The following is a 17,825-nucleotide window of genomic DNA, read 5'->3' on the forward strand; positions in this document are numbered from 1 at the left end:
GCGTGCCCCCCTCCTCTGACACGGTTGCCACCTCTCTGGGGACGCAGATCCACCTGGTGGAGTCAGACCCGGAGCACTTTGCGGCGGGGCTGGTGCAGACCTTCCTACCCTACGACAGCCGGGAGCACCGGCGGGACGAGGAACACGCGGAGCGGGTGATGGAGTTGGTGCGCGCCCGGGGGCTGCGGCCCCACGCCTGCCTCTCCTACTGGGATGACTGCGTGGTACTGGCGGCGCTGGTGTGCCAGCGCCTGGGGCTACGCGGCAGCCCGCCCGCCGCCGTCCGCGTGGCCAAGCAGAAGAGCCGGACGCACCAGCACCTGCAGCGGTGCCGCCGGGGCCGCCCGCCGCCCGCCGCCTTCGCCGTGCCCTGCCGCCGGCTGCAGAGCCACGGGGACGTGGAACGGGCGGCCGGCGTCGTGCCCTTCCCCGCCGTGGCCAAACTGGAGTTCGGGGCGGGCGGCGTGGGCGTGCGGTTGGTGGAAAGCGCCGGGCAGTGCCACGCGCACGCCGCCCGGCTCTGGCGCGACCTCCGGGATGACGCCGATCACCCGGGCATCGGGTTGGGCTGGGGCAACGCCATGCTGCTGATGGAGTACGTGCCGGGCACCGAGCACGACGTCGACCTGGTGGTCTTCGAGGGGCGGCTGTTGGGCGCTTGGGTGTCCGACAACGGCCCGACGCGCCTGCCCGCCTTTCTGGAGACGGCCGCCTGCCTGCCCTCCTGCCTGCCCGCCGACCGGCAGGCGCAACTGGTGCGGGCAGCCCTGCAGTGCTGCCTGGCCTGCGGCCTGCGGGACGGCGTCTTCAACGTGGAGCTGAAGCTGGGCCCGGCTGGTCCGCGGCTCTTGGAGATCAACCCCCGCATGGGGGGTTTCTACCTACGCGACTGGATCCGGGAGGTCTACGGCCCTGACCTGCTGCTGGCGGCCGTGCTGGTGGCGCTGGGGCTGCCGCCGGTGTTGCCCGCTCGCCCCGTGCCCCGAGCCCACCTGGCCGGCGTTATGTGCCTGGGCTCGGAGCACGGGGCGGCCCTGGGGGGCGGCGGGGGGCTGGCGGCTCTGCGGGAGCTGCAAAGTCGCGGCTTGGTCCGTCTCAATCGTCTCTTCGAGGAGACGGCGGGGGCCGGCGAGTACGAGGAGCCCTGCCTGAGCGTTGCCTGCGGCGGGGCGACGCGGGCAGAAGCCTGCCTGCGTCTGCTGGGGCTCTGCCAGGCGCTGGGCATCGACTCGCCCCGCTACCCCGTCGAGCATTTTCTATCCCACTTCAAATAGCCCCGGGCAAGCAGCGGGGCCGGTGGGGGCGGGGGGGGGTGGCACCGGTATCGACCCGCTGTCCTGGCACCCCCTCCCGCGGCCCCGCCGCCCCGGTCCCTGGCATCGCCCCGGCGTCCCGTCCCCTCGTCCCACAGCCCCACCACCCCGTCCCCTGGTCCCAATCCCCTGCCCTGACACCCCATCATCCTCCCCCATCTTGCCACCCCATCCCCTGGCATCCCCCCTCCTCCCCTGGCACCCCGTTCCCTAGCATCCCTCCCCATCCTGGCACCCCATCCCCTAGCATCGCCCCACTCCCCTGGCACCCCATCCCCTGACATGCCCCCCTGTCCTGGCATCCCCCCACTCCCCTGGTACCCCATCCCCTGGATCCCTCCGTTACCCTGGCACCCCATTCCCTGCTCACCGACATCCCCCCCCCTCCTCCCCTGTCCCTCCCTACCCCCCCGTACCCCCATCCCTGCGCTCCCTGTGCCCCCTGCCCTGGCACCCCAACCCCTGGCACCCCAAAGCCCTGCCCCAGCATCCCCTGTCCCCGCAGCTGGGGGTCCAGTGCCCCTCTGATGCCAGGGGACACGCAAGGACACACCGACCCCCAGCCCTCCCCGTGCCACCCCCAGGGCAGGGGACAGACAGGGTGCCCCGTTAACGAACCTTTGCTAATGGGGGGGTAAGGGCAGCCCCCCAGAAGCACCCAGGCCCCACCACCAGAGCAGTGGGCGCAGCCTGGGGTGTGCTGGCATCCACTGGCACGGGGAGACCCTACAATAATAGACCTGTGTGGGGACACCCTGCAGTAATAGACCTATGTGGGGAGACCCTACAATAACAAAGCAGCATGGGGAGACCCTGCGAGAACAGAGCTGTGGCAGGGAGACCCTACAATAACAAAGCAGCGTGAGGGAGACCCCACAGTAACAGACGTAGGTGGGGAGACCCCGCAATAACAGACCCGTGTGGGAAAACCTTACAATAACAGACCTGCACAGGGAGACCCTACAATAACAAAGGAGCACCCGGGGATTCCCAGTGGTAGCAGAGCAGCTGGGAAGACCCTGCGGGAAGAGACCTGTATGGGGAGCCCCTGTGATGAAGGGCTGTCACTGGGGAGACCCTACAATAACAAACCAGCCCCAGGGACCCTATATAACGCCCAGGACTCGGTACAAGTGGTCCCACCCCAGGGCAGGGCAGCCGGGTGTCCCACCGCGGTGCGGGGACATCCCCAGGTTAGCACCCCGCCCTAACCACCCCGGGGACCCCACAATGACACGGGACCTCTGCTGTCCCCAGGACCCTGCAGCAGAACTGGGACACCCGTCCCCTGTGTCCCCAAGAGCAGAGGGCAGCGCTGCCATCCCAAATGTCCCGAGCCCTGGGACAGCACCGAGCCCTATAGTGAGAGACAGTCCCTCTAGTGCCTGAGACCCTACAATAACATACAGCCCCTATAGTGCCTGAGACCCTACAATAACACACAGCCCCTATAGTGCCTGAGACCCTACAATAACACACAAACCCTATAGTGCCTGAGACCCTACAATAACACACAGCCCCTATAGTGCCTGAGACCCTACAATAACACACAAACCCTATAGTGCCTGAGACCCTACAATAACACAGTCCCTCTAGTGCCCAAGAACCTACAACAACGCACAGTCCTTATAGTGCCTGAGACCCTCAAATAATGCACAGCCCCTGTAGTGCCCGAGACCCTACAATAACACACCACCTCTCTAGTGCCTGAGACCCTACAATAAGACACAGCCCCTATAGTGCCCAAGAACCTACAACAATGCACAGTCCTTATAGTGCCTGAGACCCTACAATAAGACACAGCCCCTCTAGTGCCTGAGACCCTAAATAACACACAGTCCCTCTAGTGCCTGAGACCCTACAATAACATACAGCCCCTCTAGTGCCTGAGACCCTACAATAACACACAGCCCCTCTAGTGCCCAAGAACCTACAACAACGCACAGTCCTTATAGTGCCTGAGACCCTAAAATAATGCACAGCCCCTGTAGTGCCCAAGACCCTACAATAACGCACAGTCCCTATAGTGCCCAAGAACCTACAACGCACAGTCCTTATAGTGCCTGAGACCCTACAATAACACACAAACCCTCTAGTGCCTGAGACCCTACAATAAGACACAGCCCCTATAGTGCCTGAGACCCTACAATAACACACAGCCCCTCTAGTGCCCGAGACCCTACAACAACGCACAGTCCCTATAGTGCCTGAGACCCTACAATAACGCACAGCCCCTGCAGCCCCCGCGACCCTACAATAACACAGTGGCCCCACAGCACCACGCAGCCGGGTCCGCCCCGCACTGCCACTAGCGCCCTACGAGCCCGCCTGGGCCCCGAGCAGGGTCGGGGGGAAAGGGAGGGGGTTCTCCATCTCTTCCAGGGGCTCTCCTCCCCCCCTCTGCTGTCGTCACGGCGGCGCCGATGAGGTCACAGTGACGCAACAGGGGCGGGGCCGGGGGTGTGTCCCCCCCAGTAAAGGCTGTGACCGGCCGGCCTGGCTCTGTCGTTGTCCCTGCGCGCCCCCCGCTCCTTCCCCGCCGCCCCGGGACCACCCCCCCCGCCGCCATTTCCCCCGCTCCCCCCCTCCCGGGACTACATCTCCCAGCGTGCCCCGCGGCGGGGATGCCGGGATCCCCCTGGGTGACGCGCGGGAGGGGCGGGGCTATAGGGGCGGGGCCAGCGGGGAGGGGCGGGGCCAGCGGGGCGGGTCCCGCCGGGGTCCCGGTACGGCGCCGTCATGGCGGGGGTGTTCGATATCGACCTGGAGACCGAGGAGGGCAGCGACGGGGACGAGCCCGAGCTGGGCGCCGTGAGCTGCTACCGGGGCGGGGCGGGGAACCGGCACCGGCACCGGCGGGGATCGGGGACCGGGGACCGGGGACCGGGGACCGGGGACGGGAACCGGCTGGGAACGGGGGACACCGGCACTGGGGGTGGAGGAACATGGACCGGGGATGGGGACGGGAAGACCGGGACGGGGACGGGGACACCGGGACCGGCTGCGAACGGGGGCGCGGATTGTAGGCGGGAGGGGGGTGAGCGCTACCGGGACCCGGTGGGGACGGGGGAACCGGGGACAGCGCGGGGATGCACCGGGGCCCGCTCGGTGCTGGGGACGGACTGACGGACGGACGGACGGACGGACGGGCAGGAGGTTGGGTAGCCGACGGAGCGGGGGACGGGGACCCCGGGGTCCTGCCGGTGGCGGGGCCGGGGCGCGGGCAGGCTGGCCGTGGCGACGGGGCACGGAGGGGGGACAGGGGACGGCCGGGGGTCCCGGCCCGGCTCCCCGGCACGGCCGGGCGGAGGGAGGTTCCCGCTGGGCAGGGCCCGGCCTCAGCCCAAAAACATCCGGCTGGGCTGGCGCACAGCACCTCGCCCTGCTCTGCCTGCGGCGGGCACCCTGCCTGCGCTGGGTGCTCTGCCCAGCATCCTGCCACGGGTCCCCTGCCTGCACCCAGGGGTCCCCTGCCTGTCATGGGGACCCTGACTGCGGCGGGCACCCCGCCTGCCATGGGTGCTCTGCCCATCATCCTGCGGTGGGTCCCCTGCCTGCGGTGGGCACCCTGCCTGCAGTTGGTCCCCTGCCTGCAGTGGGCACCCTGCCTGCGGTGGGCACCCTGCCTGCCCTGGGTCCCCTGCCTGCCATCCTGCCGTGGGTCCTCTGCCTGCACCCATGGGTCCCCTGCCTGCAGCGGGTCCCCTGCCTGCTGCCAGCACCTCGCCCACCACGGCCCCCTGCCCGCCACTGACCGTGGGTTCCCTCCCGCAGGAGATGGAGCTGGAGCCCCGGGGGAACGGCCTGGAGTAAGTGGGGTACAGGTGGGGGTGGTGGGGGGGGGGGGGAACAGGCAGGCAGGGGTCAGGCAGGGCGCAGGCAGGGGGTCCGTCCCCTCTTCCCCCCCCGTCTCCCGACAGGCCGGTGGGGCACTACGAGGAGATCGAGATCTCGGAGAGCAGCGTCAACAACGGCCCCGAACACATCGGACCCCACTGCTTCGAGCTGCTCCGCGTCCTGGGCAAGGGCGGCTACGGCAAGGTGGGGGGGCACAGCACGCCGCGGGGGGGGACACACGGAAAAATCCGGTGCTTCCCAACGACATCCCCAACCATCCCTTCCCTCTCTCCTTCCAGGTGTTCCAGGTCCGCAAAGTACAGGGTACCAACACGGGGAAGATTTTCGCCATGAAGGTCCTGAAGAAGGTAGCGTCTCCCTGGCCCCCCCGGCTCCCCCGGTGAACCCCCCCCTCACCGCCTCCCCCCCAGGCCAAGATCGCCTGCAACGCCAAGGACACGGCGCACACGCGGGCCGAGAGGAACATCCTGGAGGCCGTCAAGCATCCCTTCATCGTTGACCTCATCTACGCCTTCCAGACGGGCGGCAAGCTCTACCTCATCCTGGAGTGCCTCAGCGGTAATGGGGGGGGGGGCGGGTGTTGCTGGGGAAAGGGGGGGGGGTCTGGGGGGGCCGGGAATGGCTGAGGGGGGTCCCGCTTGGGCTGTTTTTTTTTGCAGGCGGAGAGCTCTTCATGCAGCTGGAGCGGGAGGGCATCTTCCTGGAGGACACTGCCTGGTAGGGATGGGGAGGGGATGATGGGGATTGGGGGGGTGCCGGGACCCCGACACTGCTCACAGCCCCCCCCTCCCACCCCCCCACCCCCAGTTTCTACCTAAGCGAGATCACGCTGGCGCTGGGTCACCTGCATTCCCACGGCATCATCTACCGCGACCTCAAGCCGGAGAACATCATGCTCAACAGCCAAGGTGGGCTTTGGGGGGGGTGCGGAGGGCACGGGGTGGGGGGGGGGGGGGGGGGTCCTGGGGGTGGGACTGACCCCCCCCCCACCCCCCCCCACCCCTCATCTCCCACAGGTCACATCAAGCTGACGGATTTCGGGCTGTGCAAGGAGTCGATTCACGACGGGGCCGTCACCCACACCTTCTGCGGCACCATCGAGTACATGTGAGGCGAGTGCGAAGCGGGGAGGGTGCGGGGGGGCCTGTCCCGGCCTCCCTCTCCTCTCACCCAGCTCAGGATACCCCCCCCCCCCACCCCCCCACCCCACCCCAGGGCCCCCGAGATACTGGTGCGCAGCGGGCACAACCGGGCGGTGGACTGGTGGAGCCTGGGCGCCCTGATGTACGACATGCTCACAGGATCGGCAAGTCCCACTCCTGCTTTTTCCTCCCTGGGTGGGTGGGGGGGGGGGGGGGGTTGTGGGGTGGGGGGGTGTCCCAAGGTTTGGGGGTGGGGGTCCCCAGCGGGGTGATGCTGAGCCTTCCTCGGCACCCGGTGCCTCTCGCAGCCCCCCTTCACCGCCGAGAACCGCAAGAAGACCATCGACAAAATTCTCAAGGGGAAGCTGGTGCTGCCGCCGTACCTGACGCCCGACGCTCGGGACCTGCTTAAAAAGGTACGCCCCCCCCCCCCCGCACCCCCAGCCCCCACCTTGTTTATGTAGGTCCTACCAAAACCCCCCCCCACCCCTTATTGCCCCCCTCCATCCTCCTTTCTTTCTCTTCCAGTTCCTCAAGAGAAACCCCAACCAGAGGGTTGGGGGGGGGGCCGGGCGATGCAGCCGATGTGCAGGTACAGGCAGGAGGGTGGGTGCCAGGCGGATGACCCCCCCCCCAAATTCCTGCCTGATGCCCCCCCCCATCCCGCTGCCCGCAGAAGCAGCCCTTCTTCCGCCACATCAACTGGGAGGACCTGCTGGCCCGCCGGCTGGACCCCCCCTTCAAACCCTGCCTGGTATGACATGGGGGGGGGGGGGGGGACGACGACAACGGGACAGGTAGGGTGGGCAGGGTGTGCATTGGGGGCACCCATGGGAGCACCCACCACTTGTCGTCCCCCCCCCCCCCCCAACCCCGCAGCAGTCGGAGGAAGACGTCAGCCAGTTTGACACCCGCTTCACCCGCCAGACGCCCGTCGACAGCCCCGACGATGCCGCCATCAGCGAGAGTGCCAACCAGGCCTTCCTGGTATTGGGGGGGGGGGACGACACCCAAACAGGGGGCACCCCCACCCTCTGTTTCACCCCCCCCCCCCAGCCCCTCCTGACACCCCCATTACCCGCAGGGCTTCACCTACGTGGCCCCCTCGGTGCTGGAGAGCATCAAGGAGGGGTTCTCCTTCCAGCCCAAGGTGCGCTCCCCCCGGCGCCTCAACAGCAGCCCCCGCACCCCCGTCAGGTACCTACCCCACCCGGGGGGGTTGGGGGGGGGGGGGGGGTGTGGGTGCTGCGAGGCACAGCGGATGGAGTGGGGGGGCTTTGGGATGGGGGAATCGGGGTGGGCACCGTGGGGTGGGGGTGTTGGGCATGAGGGGGTAGCGGGGGGGGGGGGAGTACTGGGGTTGGGGAGGGGGTTTTGTGGGTACCTGCTGTGCCCCCCCCCGCTCTGCGGGCAGAGGTGCCCCCCTCACCCCCTCCGTGGGTGTGTGTCCCCCCCCCCACAGCCCTGTGAAGTTCTCCCCCTTCGAGGCGTTCAAGCCAGGGGCGGCCGGGGAGCCGATGGAGCTGGGGGCCAGCCTGCCCCCCCCCCCCGAGGGCACGGCCCCCCTGCCCATCAAGACCTCCGTGGGCGCCAAGAAGCAGAAGGGGGGCCGGGGGCGGGTGCCCAGGTAGGGGTGGGGGAGCGGGGTGGGGCGGGGGGGGGTGGCGGGGTGACCCGGGGGAGGACGCCAGGTGCCGATGGCGGAAGGGCCTGGTGCCCCCCCCATGGGTTTTGGGGGGGGGGGTGTGTGAAACCCCACATTGCTGCTTGTGCTCCATGGGCATGGACACCCCCCCCCACCCCCTGGCATAGCCCCCTGCCTGCTTATGCTGCTACCAGGCAGGGCTGGGGCGGGGGAGGAGGGGAGGAAGGGGGAGTAGGCCCCACCCAGGGTGTGGTCCCTAAGGGTGTGGCCACCCCTCCCCCCCGGGGGCGGGCCCGGCTGCTGGATGTGTGCCAATTAAAGGACTTGATGAGGCCATGGTGGTCCTGTGTCCTGGGGGGGGGGGGCGCGGAATATATATGCTGCCCTGCCAGGGTGGGGTGCAGGCTCCACCCCCTTGCCCTACGCCCCGCCCTCTGTATTATGCCCCGCCCACTTCATCAGGCCCCACCCCTTCCATCAAAACTTTTGCCTTCCCCTGCCACACCCTTTCCTTGGCCCCACCTACTTTCCCCAAGCCACGCCCCCCAACCCCCCAAACCCCCATCAACCAGAGATGGCCAGAGCCGTTCTTTTATTGGTCGGTGCCCGGGCCCGTGCGGCCAATGGGGAGCCTCTGCTGAGAGCGGGCAGCGCGTGCAGGCAGGGCAGGAGGGCAGGGCGGGGGGGTCACAGGGCTGTGACGTGGGGTCGCGCGTCCCCCCAGGCCGCCGACCCCGAGAAAGCGTGGAGGTCGCTGAGCAGGGCCCCGGCGCTGCCCCCCGCCGCCTGCTCCCCGCCCGGGGGGCTCCCCCCGGCCTCCTCGGCCTCCTCGGCCTCCTCCTGCTCATCCTTCTCCTCCTCCTCCTCCTCCTCCTCCTCCTCCTCGTCCTCGTCCTCCTCCGGCCGCCGGTCCTGGCTCCACGGCATCAGCTCTTCATCTTCATCCCGGGGGGCCGTCGTCGCCAGCTCCCCGTCCCCCTGGCAGGGTCCCGCCGTGGGGCCGCCGCGTTCCCGCAACCGGCGCCAGCGTCCCCGTAGCAGCGCCAGAGCCCGCCGGCCCATGGGTCGGGGATGGTAACGGCCGGCCGAGAGCCGGCAGAGGTGGTGCCAGGCCACCGCCAAACCCACCGCCAAACAGAGCAGGAGCCCTAACAGGGCCCCCACCGCCCGGTCGCTTCGGTTCACCGCCGGTTCGCCCGCCGTCGCCGACCCCGCCAACGCCAATAACGCCGGTGCCGACGAACTCCGCCGCGCTCCAGCCTACGGGCGAAGGGCGGCGGGGTCACCGCTGCCGACCTGGCACCCGGCCCGGCCCTTCCTCGACCTGGGACGGCCGCTCCGGCACGGAAAGCGGGGTAGGGCCGGGGCGAAGGGCGGCCGTGCCCCCATCCCTTAACCCCCCAACCTCGCCGGCGGTGCGTGCCGGGCACAGGGCCGGCCCCGTGACGGGAAGCTGCGGTTGGTGGGTGCCACAGCACTGGTGGGTGCTGGGGGAGAGGAGCTGGGGCTAGGCACCCCCCCTGCCCCCCCCCTCAGCCCTGCACCCACAGCCTCCACCCTGGACCCCAAGCCCCCAACCCCACCATGCTACCCTGACCCCCCCCCCCCAACCTGCCCCTCAACCCCACCATAGCACCCTTACCCCCCCCCCCAAAACCTGCCCCCCCAGCTCTGGCACAACCAGGCCTTGCTGCCCCCCCACCCCCCAAACCCCAGCTCTGCTGTGGGAGGGGGATCCGCCACAGGGACTCACCGCTGCTGCCCAACCTCCCCCCCCCCCCCCCCCCGGGAGGTTTCGGGGCAGCCAAATTTGGATAAAGCACAGCCACCTCCCACCCCACCCCAGTTTTAGCAGGGGAAACTGAGGCTGGAGAAAGGCCTGCCCCCCCCCCCTCCCTGCAAACTCCCATTCTAGGCGATGTCCCCCCCCCCCCCAGTCCCCCAGGTCCCAGACACCCCATCTCCCATCCCATCCAGTTTCGGGGTGCTCACCATCAGCAGCGGGTCTTGACGCCGCGGGCATGAACCGTGCTGGGGGGCCCCCCCCCGGACTTCCTGCCCCCACGCAGCGGATGTATCGATGCGGGGGGAGGCGAGGTGCTGCACAGCCCCCCCCGCCTACCCGAAATGCACCTGCAGCCCTGGAAACCCAGGGTGGCTGCCAGCTGTGGGGACCCACTCTGCCCCCCCCCCCCCCCAGCTGTTCCCCCCCACCTCCCCACCATGGCCCTGGGGTTACCGGTGCCCCCCCCCCCCAATTGCTGCACCCAGCTCTCTGGGGACACCGGCATATGGGGGTCCTCTGCCCCATGGCACAGTGGGTGCAGCAGTGCTGGGGGGGGGGGGAGCTGCCCCCCAACTGCGTCCCCCCCCCGTTTCCTCCCTGAGGTGGGCAAACTCACACCCGCTGGTGCTGCGCCTTCCTGTCCCCCCCCCCCCTCGTCCCCTGCAGCCTTCAGAGCGCCCTGGCCCCATAACGAGCCCCCCCAGCCCCATAACAAGCCCCTCCAGCCCCATAGCAAACCCCCCCCAGCTGCCCCCCCCCTCCCGGGTGCCTCCGCCCCAGCCTCACCCTGCACTTTTTTCTTATAAAGTCCTTTATTTGGAATGAAAATATAGTTTTTGACCCTGCACTGTAAGGAAGAGGGGGGGGGGGGGACGAGGAGGGGAGGGGGAAGAAGCCCCCAAAATATAAGGGGGACAATATTCCAGTTGGGGGGCAGATCGTGCCCTGCCCCACAGGAAGGGGGGGGGAAGACCCCAGCCCACCCGGGGACGGGGGGGTGCAGGGGGTAGTGTTTGATCCCAGGAGCAGCCCCCAGCCCAAGGACATGGGGGGGGGGGGCACACAGGGAATGGTCCATGATTTGGGGGGGCAGCACCCAGTAAGGCAATGGGGGTGACGGGGGGGGGGGGGAGCTGCCAGAAGGACAGCCAGCCCTCCAACGGGAGAAGGACCCGGCAGCGGCGGGTGGGGGGAACGGGACCCCAGGGGGGGTGGGAGGGTTTGGGGGACCCTGGGGTGCAGGCATGGTCCCTGGCAGGTTGAGGGGGGGGTATGGGGGGGGTGGAGAGGGAAAAGGGGGGGGCCGTCATCCCCGGGCGTGGTGGTCCCTGAGGCGGGGAGGGGGGGGGCGGCGGGTCCCTAGACGTGGCCGTTCTCGAGGCGGCTGAGCTGCTCCTCCAGGCGGGCGATGCGCTGGCCCTGCTCCGCCACCAGCACCCGCAGGGCCGCCACCTCCTGCAGCACCTCCTCCAGCCGCCCGCCCCCCTGCGCACCCCGCCCCACCCGTCAGCCACGCCTGCCGCGGCCACGCCCGTCACAGCCCCACCCACCACCACCACCACCGCACCCACACCTCCTGGCCTAGCCCTTCACTCCCAGCCTGGCCCCACCCATGCAAGCAACCCCGCCCACCGCCCCACCCTGACCACACCCATGACACCCCCCCACCCCCCCACCATTCCAGCTCAGCCCTGCCCCATCGCACAGCCCGCCCGCTGCCCCACCCGCCACCCAAACACGGCCGCACCCACTGCCAACGGCTCCGCCCACCTCCCCAGCCCGGCCCCACCCAGCCACTGCCACACCCACTCCAAAGACCCCCCCACACACACACCCATTGCCCCAGCCTGTCCCCACCCTGCAGACCTCACCCACTCCCCAGCCCCACCCATATAAGCCCCACCCACCCCACGACCCCACCCCATACATACCGTGGGTGCAGAGGGGACGCTGCCCAGGGCCGGGGGAGCACTGAGGCGGGTGGGGGCGGGCGCGGCCGGGGGCGTGGGGGGCGGCGTGGTGGGGCCGGCGGCGGCGGCAGGGGCGGGGCGGTTCTCGTGGAGGAGGGTGCGTCGGTTCACCTTGAGGTCCCGCTGCTTGCTGGGGACGTAGGCCTGGCGCAGGGACACCAGCACCGGCCCCGCCGTCCGCCCCGCCACCCACTCCTCCGCCTCCATCGCCGCCTCGGGGCCCGCCGTGTCGGGGTACAGGTCGTCCTGGAACAGGTCCGACTGCAACCCCCCCCCCAATAATGTCAGAGGGGCCAAGGGGACCCTCCTGGGGAACCCCACCCAGGCACCGTGTCCTGCCCGGGGAACCCACCCAGCGCCCATGGGGACCCCCTCACACCCAGGCACCGTGTTCTACCCAGGGACCCCCCCCCAGGCAGCCTGACTGGGGACCCCCACCCAAGCACCATGTCCTGCCCAGGGACCCCCCCCCACCCAGGCACTGTGTGGTACCCAGGGACCCCTCGCAGCCCCGACAGGGACCCCCACCCAGGCACTGCGTTCTGCCCAGGGACCCCCCACCCAGGCACCATGTCCTGCCCCAGATACCCCACGCAGCCCCATTGGGACCCCCACCAGCCTGATTAGGGACCCCCACCCTGCTGCCTTGCCCCACGGGGTGGGGGTCCCAGTCCCCACTGACCTTCCTTGGCACCGTCATGATGATGGGCTCACACTTGCGCTCATGCAGCTTGTAGAATCTACCGGGGGGGGGGTCAGAGGGGGTCATGGCGGGGGGTGGGTGGGAAATGGGGACCGCTTCCCTTGTCCCCCCCGCCTCCCCATGTCCCCTCGCCCACCTGGCAATCTCACACTTGCTGACGTCCAGCCCGCGCTTGGGCATCCAGCCCATGCCCCGCTGGGGCTCCTTGCTGGTGAAGGTGTTGAGAAAATGGATGTAGGGCGGTTCCTCCGTGATCTCAAAGTACCGGATGCTCGAGTCACCCTAGGGACACGGCGTTAGCGGGGTCCACGGCTTGGGGGGGGGGGGGGGGGGGGAGGATGACACCCGCGAGCAAGGTTGGGGCACCGTGGGGCCGTACCTTGCCGCAGACGTAGACCACGTTGGTGTCGGGGTCGTAGAAAGGTAGCAGAGCCCCGTTGCTGGAGTCCAGCTCCTGCAGCCCCATGGGCTCCTCCAGATTCTCCTGTGGGGCAGCGCGTCAGCCCCGTGGGGCACCCCGACACGGTCCCGTGGGACCCCCGGGGTGCCCCTCACCGTGTCCCACAGCGCCAGCTGCCGCTCGCTCATGCGGCTGAAGCCGGTGGTGAAGATCTTGCCGTCGGCCAAGAAGATGGCCCGCATTGGCCGTGCCCCCTCGTGCGCCCGCTCCTTCTCCTGGTGGGGGGGACACGGGGCGGGGGGGGGGGGGGGGCGGTGGTCAGCAGCACTGTCCCAGCACCCCAAGGAGAAGCAGGGGACAGGGGCACCAAAGGGACACGGGGACAGCGGGGAGCACCAGGGGACAAGGGTAGGGCTGGGAGATCTCCTCCTGAGGACCAGGGCAGGATGGCACCCTGGGTACACGGGCAGGGTGACAGTTCCTCCCGGGGGACTCACGGCCACCACGGTGCCGCGACGGGGGTCGATGACGCGGACGCTCTTGTCCTTGCAGGCGGTGCAGAAGTGGGAGCCGTCGCGGCTCCAGCTGACGCTGTAGATGAGGTCGGGGTGCACCCCCTCCAGGCGGTACAGCTCCTCCGCCGTGCCCACGTTCCAGATCAGCACCACGTTGTCGCAACCTGGGCGAGAGCAGAGGCCGGGGGGATGTCACACCTCAGCCACGTTCCCCCCCACCGAACCCAAATACCCCGCCGTGGGCCCCCCCCCCCCCCCCCCCGCCTCTCCCCGTACCTGCGCTGAGCAGGACGTTGCGGGCGGTGGGGTGCCAGGTGATGATGCCCACGCGCTTCGAGTGCCCCTCCAGCACCACCACCGGCTCCGTCAGCGGCTGGCTGAGCCCGTTCTCGGGGATCTGCCAGACCTGCCGGGGCAGAGGGGGCAGTGGGCAAATTGGGGGAGGGGGGAGCCCTCACCGTACCCCATCCCCGCCCCTGCCTTCCCCGGCCCCCTCCCCTCACCATGACGGTGCAGTCTTCCGAACCGCTGGCGATGACGTGGTCGTTGTGGGGACACCAGTCGATGTCGAGGACGGGACCCGTGTGCCCGCACACCGTCGGGTACGATTTGTCGATGCGTCCGGTCTGGGGACAAAGGGACAAGGGGAAGGGGGTCACCCGCCAGTGCGGACCCCTTCCCCGCGCCAGCACCCCAGTATCGCCACAGGCACCTTGTGCAGGGGCAGGACGAGGAAGGCGCCGCCGCCGCTGGCCTCCACGATGATGGCGACGAAGGAGGGATTGACGGCGCAGAAGGTGCTGTCCCAAGTGACGCGGGAGACGCGGATGTCATCGTAGCACTGCTCCGTCTTCACCGGCTGCCCGAAAACGTGCCGAAACTTGCTCTGCCGCACCACCTTCCGAAACGACATGGCTGGGGCGTACCCCGCGCCGGGGTCAGCGCCAAGGGCCGAGCACAACTGGGGGGTGTGTGGGGACCCCCAAAATGTGGGGTTAGAGCCTGGTCCCCAGGCAGGGACAAGGGAGGTGGCACGGGGTGCCCAGCCTTGGGGTGAGGGAGCGGGGGTGTCCCCTGCTATGGGTGACGGGACGCTGGGGGGGGGGGGGGGTGGGGCTCATCCCCGTCCCCCGCCCTGGGTAAAGGGCGGCTCGGCCCCTCCCGGGAGCGGGAAGCCGGGGCTGCCCTGTGCCCACCGGGCAAACAAACCCCTCCCTGCCCTGCCCCACGGCGGGGAGGGCTCGGGGAGCACCCCTGGGGACGGGGGCTCGGAAGGGGACAGGGAGCGTCCTTCCCGGGACGGGGGGTGGCCCCCTCCCGAGATGGGGATGGGGACAAGGGTCTTCCCCTGGGTAGAGGGACGGGGACTGTCAGGTCAGGGGACGAGGGCAGGGATGGGGACGGGGGGGTCCCGCTGGGTAGGGGGACAGGGGTGGGGACAGGGGTGGCCCTGCTGGGCAAGGGGACAGGGGTGGGGACAGGGGTGGGGATGGGGGTGGCCCCATTGGGTAAGGGGACAAGGATGGGGACAGGGGTGGTCCCACTGGGCAGGGGGACAGGGATGGGGACACGGATGGGGACAGGGGTGGCCTTGCTGGGTAAGAGGACAGGGATGGGGACAAGGAAGGGGACAGGGGTGGCCCTGCTGGGTAAGGGGACAAGGATGGGGGACAGGGATGGGAACGGGGCTGGTCCCCATGGGCAGGGGGACAGGGGTGGGGACAGGGGTGGCCCTGCTGGGTAAGGGGACAGGGCTGACTCCCGGGAAGGAGGATGCGGGAGGGGGGCGACCTCGGGAGACAGAGCCGTGGCCGGTCGCTGCGGCTGCGGGTGGGTCCCCCCAGGCCGGGAACCGGAGCTGCCCCATCCCCGCGGCCCCGGGAGCCGCCGGAGCCCGCAGCGGGGCGGGGGCGGTTGCGGTGGAGGAGGAGGAGGAAGAAGAGGAGGAGGAGGAGGAGGAGGAGGAGGGGGGGGGGGGCCGTCCCCGCACTCACCGGCGGGCCGGGGCCGGGGCCGGGGCCGGTGGGAGCGGGCGGCGGCGCGCGGGGCCGGTGGCGGAGGCGGGAGGGGGCGGGGCAGGAAGTGACCGGGACCGCCCCGCCCCGCCCCGCCCCGCGCATGCGCCCTGCGGCCCCCCCGGAGGGGGGTGTGTGTGTGTGTGGGGGGGGTGGTGGTGTCCCCGGTACCGGTGCGGGGGGTACCGGGGGGTCCTGTTCCCCGCGTAGTGAGCGGGCAGAGGTTCCCCCGTAGTCTCGGCCACCCTGACCCCACGGGTGTCCCGGTCCCATCCGTGGGGTGGGCGCGGGGCTCGGCCCACGCGTGGGGCACGGCGGGGGGGGGGGAGGGGGGCACGGACACCTCTGTCACCCCACGGCCGTGCTGGAGGGGGACGGGGCGGGGGGGACGGGGACGGAGGGGGCCGGGGGCAGCTCAGGGAGCTGCTGGTGGGGACCCCGGGGGGGTCTCGGCTGGTGGGGGGGTGACGGCCGGGGGTGGCACGGGGGTGACGGTGGTGGGTGGCACAGGGGTGACAGTAGCCGGTGGCACGGGAGCGATGGCAGCGGGTGGCACGGGGGTGACAGTAGCCGGTGGCACAGGGGCAATGGCAGCGGGTGGCACAGGGGCGATGGTGGTGGGTGGCACGGGAGCGATGGCAGCGGGTGGCACGGGGGTGACAGTAGCCGGTGGCACGGGAGCGATGGCAGCGGGTGGCACGGGGGTGACAGTAGCCGGTGGCACGGGAGCGATGGCAGCGGGTGGCACGGGGGTGACAGTAGCCGGTGGCACGGGAGCGATGGCAGCAGTCGGCACGGGGGCGAGGGTGGTGGGTGGCACAGGGGCGATGGCGGCGGGTGGCAGGCGGGCGAGGACGGCCCGCGGGAGGCCCGCGAGGTGGTGGCAGGCGCGGGAGCCGAGCAGCAGGTAGAGGCAGGGGTTGAGGCAGCTGCTGAGGTTGAAGGCCAGCCCCAGCAGGTAGAGGAGGTGGCCGGGGACGCCGGGGACCACCAGCTCCAGCAGCTGGGTGACCTGGAAGGGCAGATTGAGCAGCACGTAAGCGCTCAGCGTGGCCACCACGATGCGCTGGAAACGGACGGGCGGGCGGCCCATTTGGCCGCGCCGGCACCGGGCCAGCGCCAGGGCGGTCCCGTGGCAAGCCACGACCACGCTGAAGGGCAGCAGCCCCTCCACCGCCACCTCCAGCCAGCGCATCGGCACCTCCCAACTCCCCCTGTCCCTACAGCACACCACCAAACCGGGCAGCGGCTCGGCCACCCGCGACAGCGCCGCGTCCGGCACGCCGCAACCGCCCGCCGCCAGCCAGGCGGCCACGCACAACGCCGCCGGTAAACGGGCCGGCCGCCGGCACCGATACCAGAACGGGGCGGCTACCAAGAGGCAACGGTCCAGGCTGATGGCCGCCAGCAAGAAGAGCCCGCTGTAGTAGCCCAAGCCGTAGAGGTACTGGTGGAGGCGGCACAGGGGGGTGCCCAGCAGCCACTGCTGCCCGTGGGCCACCGTCCAGATCTGCAGGACCGAGTTGGCGAGGAAGAGGAAGTCGGAGGCGGCCAGGCTGAAGATGAAGGTGGCCAGTCCCCGGCACCGCAGGCGCCAGCCCGTCAGCCAGAGGGCGAAGGCGTTGGCCGGCAGCCCCAGCGCCGCGCAGGCCACCATCAGCTGCCCGTCCCATGGCAGGATGCCGGGGGGCGGCAGGGACAGGGTGGGGGGCGGCGTGCCGTTCCACGGCTCCATCGCCCGCGCTCCGGCCCTGCGGGCAGCAGGGGTGGCTCAGGGTTGCGGGAAGGGGTGTCTCACCCCCTCTCGTGTCACCCCATCCTGCAGCACCACGCCATCGCCCACCCAGGCATGCCCCCTGACCCACCGCAGCCTGGCTTTCTCCTGCCCTGCCCTCATTTTGGGGTGCCCCCACACCCCCCCCCCCATGGCCTGTGGCATCCCTGTCCCCAGCCGGCTGTGCCACCCCGTGCCCACCGAGTCCATCGTGCCCCAGCTGAGCCCAGGGATACCCCACCAGCCCCTGCCCCAGGGCTCCAGGGCAGTAAATAGCGTAGGACCTACCTTAATGGTGGGGAGAGCTCAGCTGAAGGCGTCGGGTGGGGGGGCACCCGGCTGTGGGGTGCCCTATATGTGGGAGGAGCTGCAGTTTTGAAGCTTGTCTACTTATCTCCCCCCTCCGGCTTCTCCCCTGGCAGTGACACCCCCCCCCCCAAAATCTCTCAGCCTCACTGGCACTGACCCTGTGCCTGCGGGGGGCCCTGGGGGATAACCTCAGCCCTGCCTCAGTTTCCCCACGCGGTGTTGGGAGGGTGTGTGGGAGGTCCGCTGCCTGCTGCCCATTATCAGGCAGGGAGGAAGTGACCCCGTTATTGCTGCAACGGGACAGTGACACGGGGCGGGGGGGGGGCAGCCGTGGGGCAAGGACCCCGTTTCACCTGTGACCACCCGGTGCTGGTCCCCGCGGGGCATCCAGCTGG

General features: G+C 70.0%; 6 protein-coding genes across 8 annotated transcripts in view; 2 read left to right on the forward strand and 4 right to left on the reverse strand.

Moving 5' to 3' along the window:
* The window catches only part of CARNS1 (carnosine synthase 1), a 46,661-nt gene extending 45,021 nt beyond the window's left edge, over positions 1-1,640 (forward strand). For all 3 annotated transcript variants that reach the window (XM_049821234.1, XM_049821233.1, XM_049821235.1), the window contains one exon: positions 48-1,640. In XM_049821234.1, the coding sequence (XP_049677191.1) occupies positions 48-1,274 (1,227 nt within the window). In that variant the 3' untranslated portion in view covers positions 1,275-1,640. The remainder of the gene's footprint in view (positions 1-47) is intronic.
* A 110-nt stretch (positions 1,641-1,750) lies between these two features.
* Positions 1,751-4,054, reverse strand: LOC126047324 (uncharacterized). Its single transcript, XM_049820829.1, has 4 exons — positions 4,044-4,054; positions 3,136-3,621; positions 2,921-3,028; positions 1,751-2,850 (listed from the first exon to the last, which is right to left on the reverse strand). The coding sequence occupies exons 1-4, from the start codon at positions 4,052-4,054 to the stop codon at positions 2,508-2,510; spliced, it is 948 nt and encodes a 315-aa protein (XP_049676786.1). The 3' UTR covers positions 1,751-2,507.
* Positions 4,010-7,946, forward strand: RPS6KB2 (ribosomal protein S6 kinase B2). Its single transcript, XM_049821242.1, is given in 16 exon segments — positions 4,010-4,124; positions 5,088-5,122; positions 5,234-5,354; positions 5,450-5,518; positions 5,582-5,729; positions 5,831-5,888; positions 5,979-6,079; positions 6,188-6,278; positions 6,387-6,477; positions 6,622-6,729; positions 6,842-6,871; positions 6,873-6,905; positions 6,990-7,067; positions 7,193-7,300; positions 7,398-7,510; positions 7,776-7,946. Coding segments are annotated over 16 exon segments (1,425 nt in total). The 5' UTR covers positions 4,010-4,052; the 3' UTR covers positions 7,945-7,946.
* Positions 7,947-8,644: 698 nt separating this feature from the next.
* Positions 8,645-10,018, reverse strand: PTPRCAP (protein tyrosine phosphatase receptor type C associated protein). The gene is made up of 2 exons (XM_049821253.1): positions 9,951-10,018; positions 8,645-9,218 (listed from the first exon to the last, which is right to left on the reverse strand). The coding sequence occupies exons 1-2, from the start codon at positions 9,951-9,953 to the stop codon at positions 8,646-8,648; spliced, it is 576 nt and encodes a 191-aa protein (XP_049677210.1). The 5' UTR covers positions 9,954-10,018; the 3' UTR covers position 8,645.
* Positions 10,019-10,990: 972 nt separating this feature from the next.
* On the reverse strand, positions 10,991-15,341 carry CORO1B (coronin 1B). The gene is made up of 11 exons (XM_049821247.1): positions 15,327-15,341; positions 14,045-14,293; positions 13,836-13,958; positions 13,609-13,738; positions 13,315-13,496; positions 12,973-13,092; positions 12,797-12,901; positions 12,554-12,699; positions 12,397-12,454; positions 11,676-11,975; positions 10,991-11,229 (listed from the first exon to the last, which is right to left on the reverse strand). The coding sequence occupies exons 2-11, from the start codon at positions 14,243-14,245 to the stop codon at positions 11,104-11,106; spliced, it is 1,491 nt and encodes a 496-aa protein (XP_049677204.1). The 5' UTR covers positions 14,246-14,293; positions 15,327-15,341; the 3' UTR covers positions 10,991-11,103.
* Positions 15,342-15,762: 421 nt separating this feature from the next.
* GPR152 (G protein-coupled receptor 152) lies at positions 15,763-17,747 on the reverse strand. Its single transcript, XM_049820830.1, has one exon. The coding sequence runs from the start codon at positions 17,080-17,082 to the stop codon at positions 15,763-15,765; it is 1,320 nt and encodes a 439-aa protein (XP_049676787.1). The 5' UTR covers positions 17,083-17,747.
* Positions 17,748-17,825: the final 78 nt, after the last annotated feature.

The sequence above is a fragment of the Accipiter gentilis genome, chromosome 17 (assembly GCF_929443795.1).
Source record: "Accipiter gentilis chromosome 17, bAccGen1.1, whole genome shotgun sequence".
In the NCBI taxonomy this organism is placed as follows: domain Eukaryota; kingdom Metazoa; phylum Chordata; class Aves; order Accipitriformes; family Accipitridae; genus Astur; species Astur gentilis.

Coding starts and splice junctions, on each gene's coding strand:
- LOC126047324 (XM_049820829.1), bottom strand. Junction 3,029..3,135: donor GGGACTGTGTGTTATTTAGG/GTCTCAGGCACT, acceptor GTCTTATTGTAG/GGTCTCAGGCACTAGAGAGG. Junction 2,851..2,920: donor AGGACTGTGCGTTGTTGTAG/GTTCTTGGGCAC, acceptor GTGTTATTGTAG/GGTCTCAGGCACTATAGGGG.
- CORO1B (XM_049821247.1), bottom strand. CDS start 14,245: ATGTCGTTTCGGAAGGTGGTGCGGCAGAGCAAGTTTCGGCACGTTTTC. Junction 13,739..13,835: donor CGGAAGACTGCACCGTCATG/GTGAGGGGAGGG, acceptor CTGCCCCGGCAG/GTCTGGCAGATCCCCGAGAA. Junction 11,976..12,396: donor TCATGACGGTGCCAAGGAAG/GTCAGTGGGGAC, acceptor GGGGGGTTGCAG/TCGGACCTGTTCCAGGACGA.
- GPR152 (XM_049820830.1), bottom strand. CDS start 17,082: ATGGAGCCGTGGAACGGCACGCCGCCCCCCACCCTGTCCCTGCCGCCC.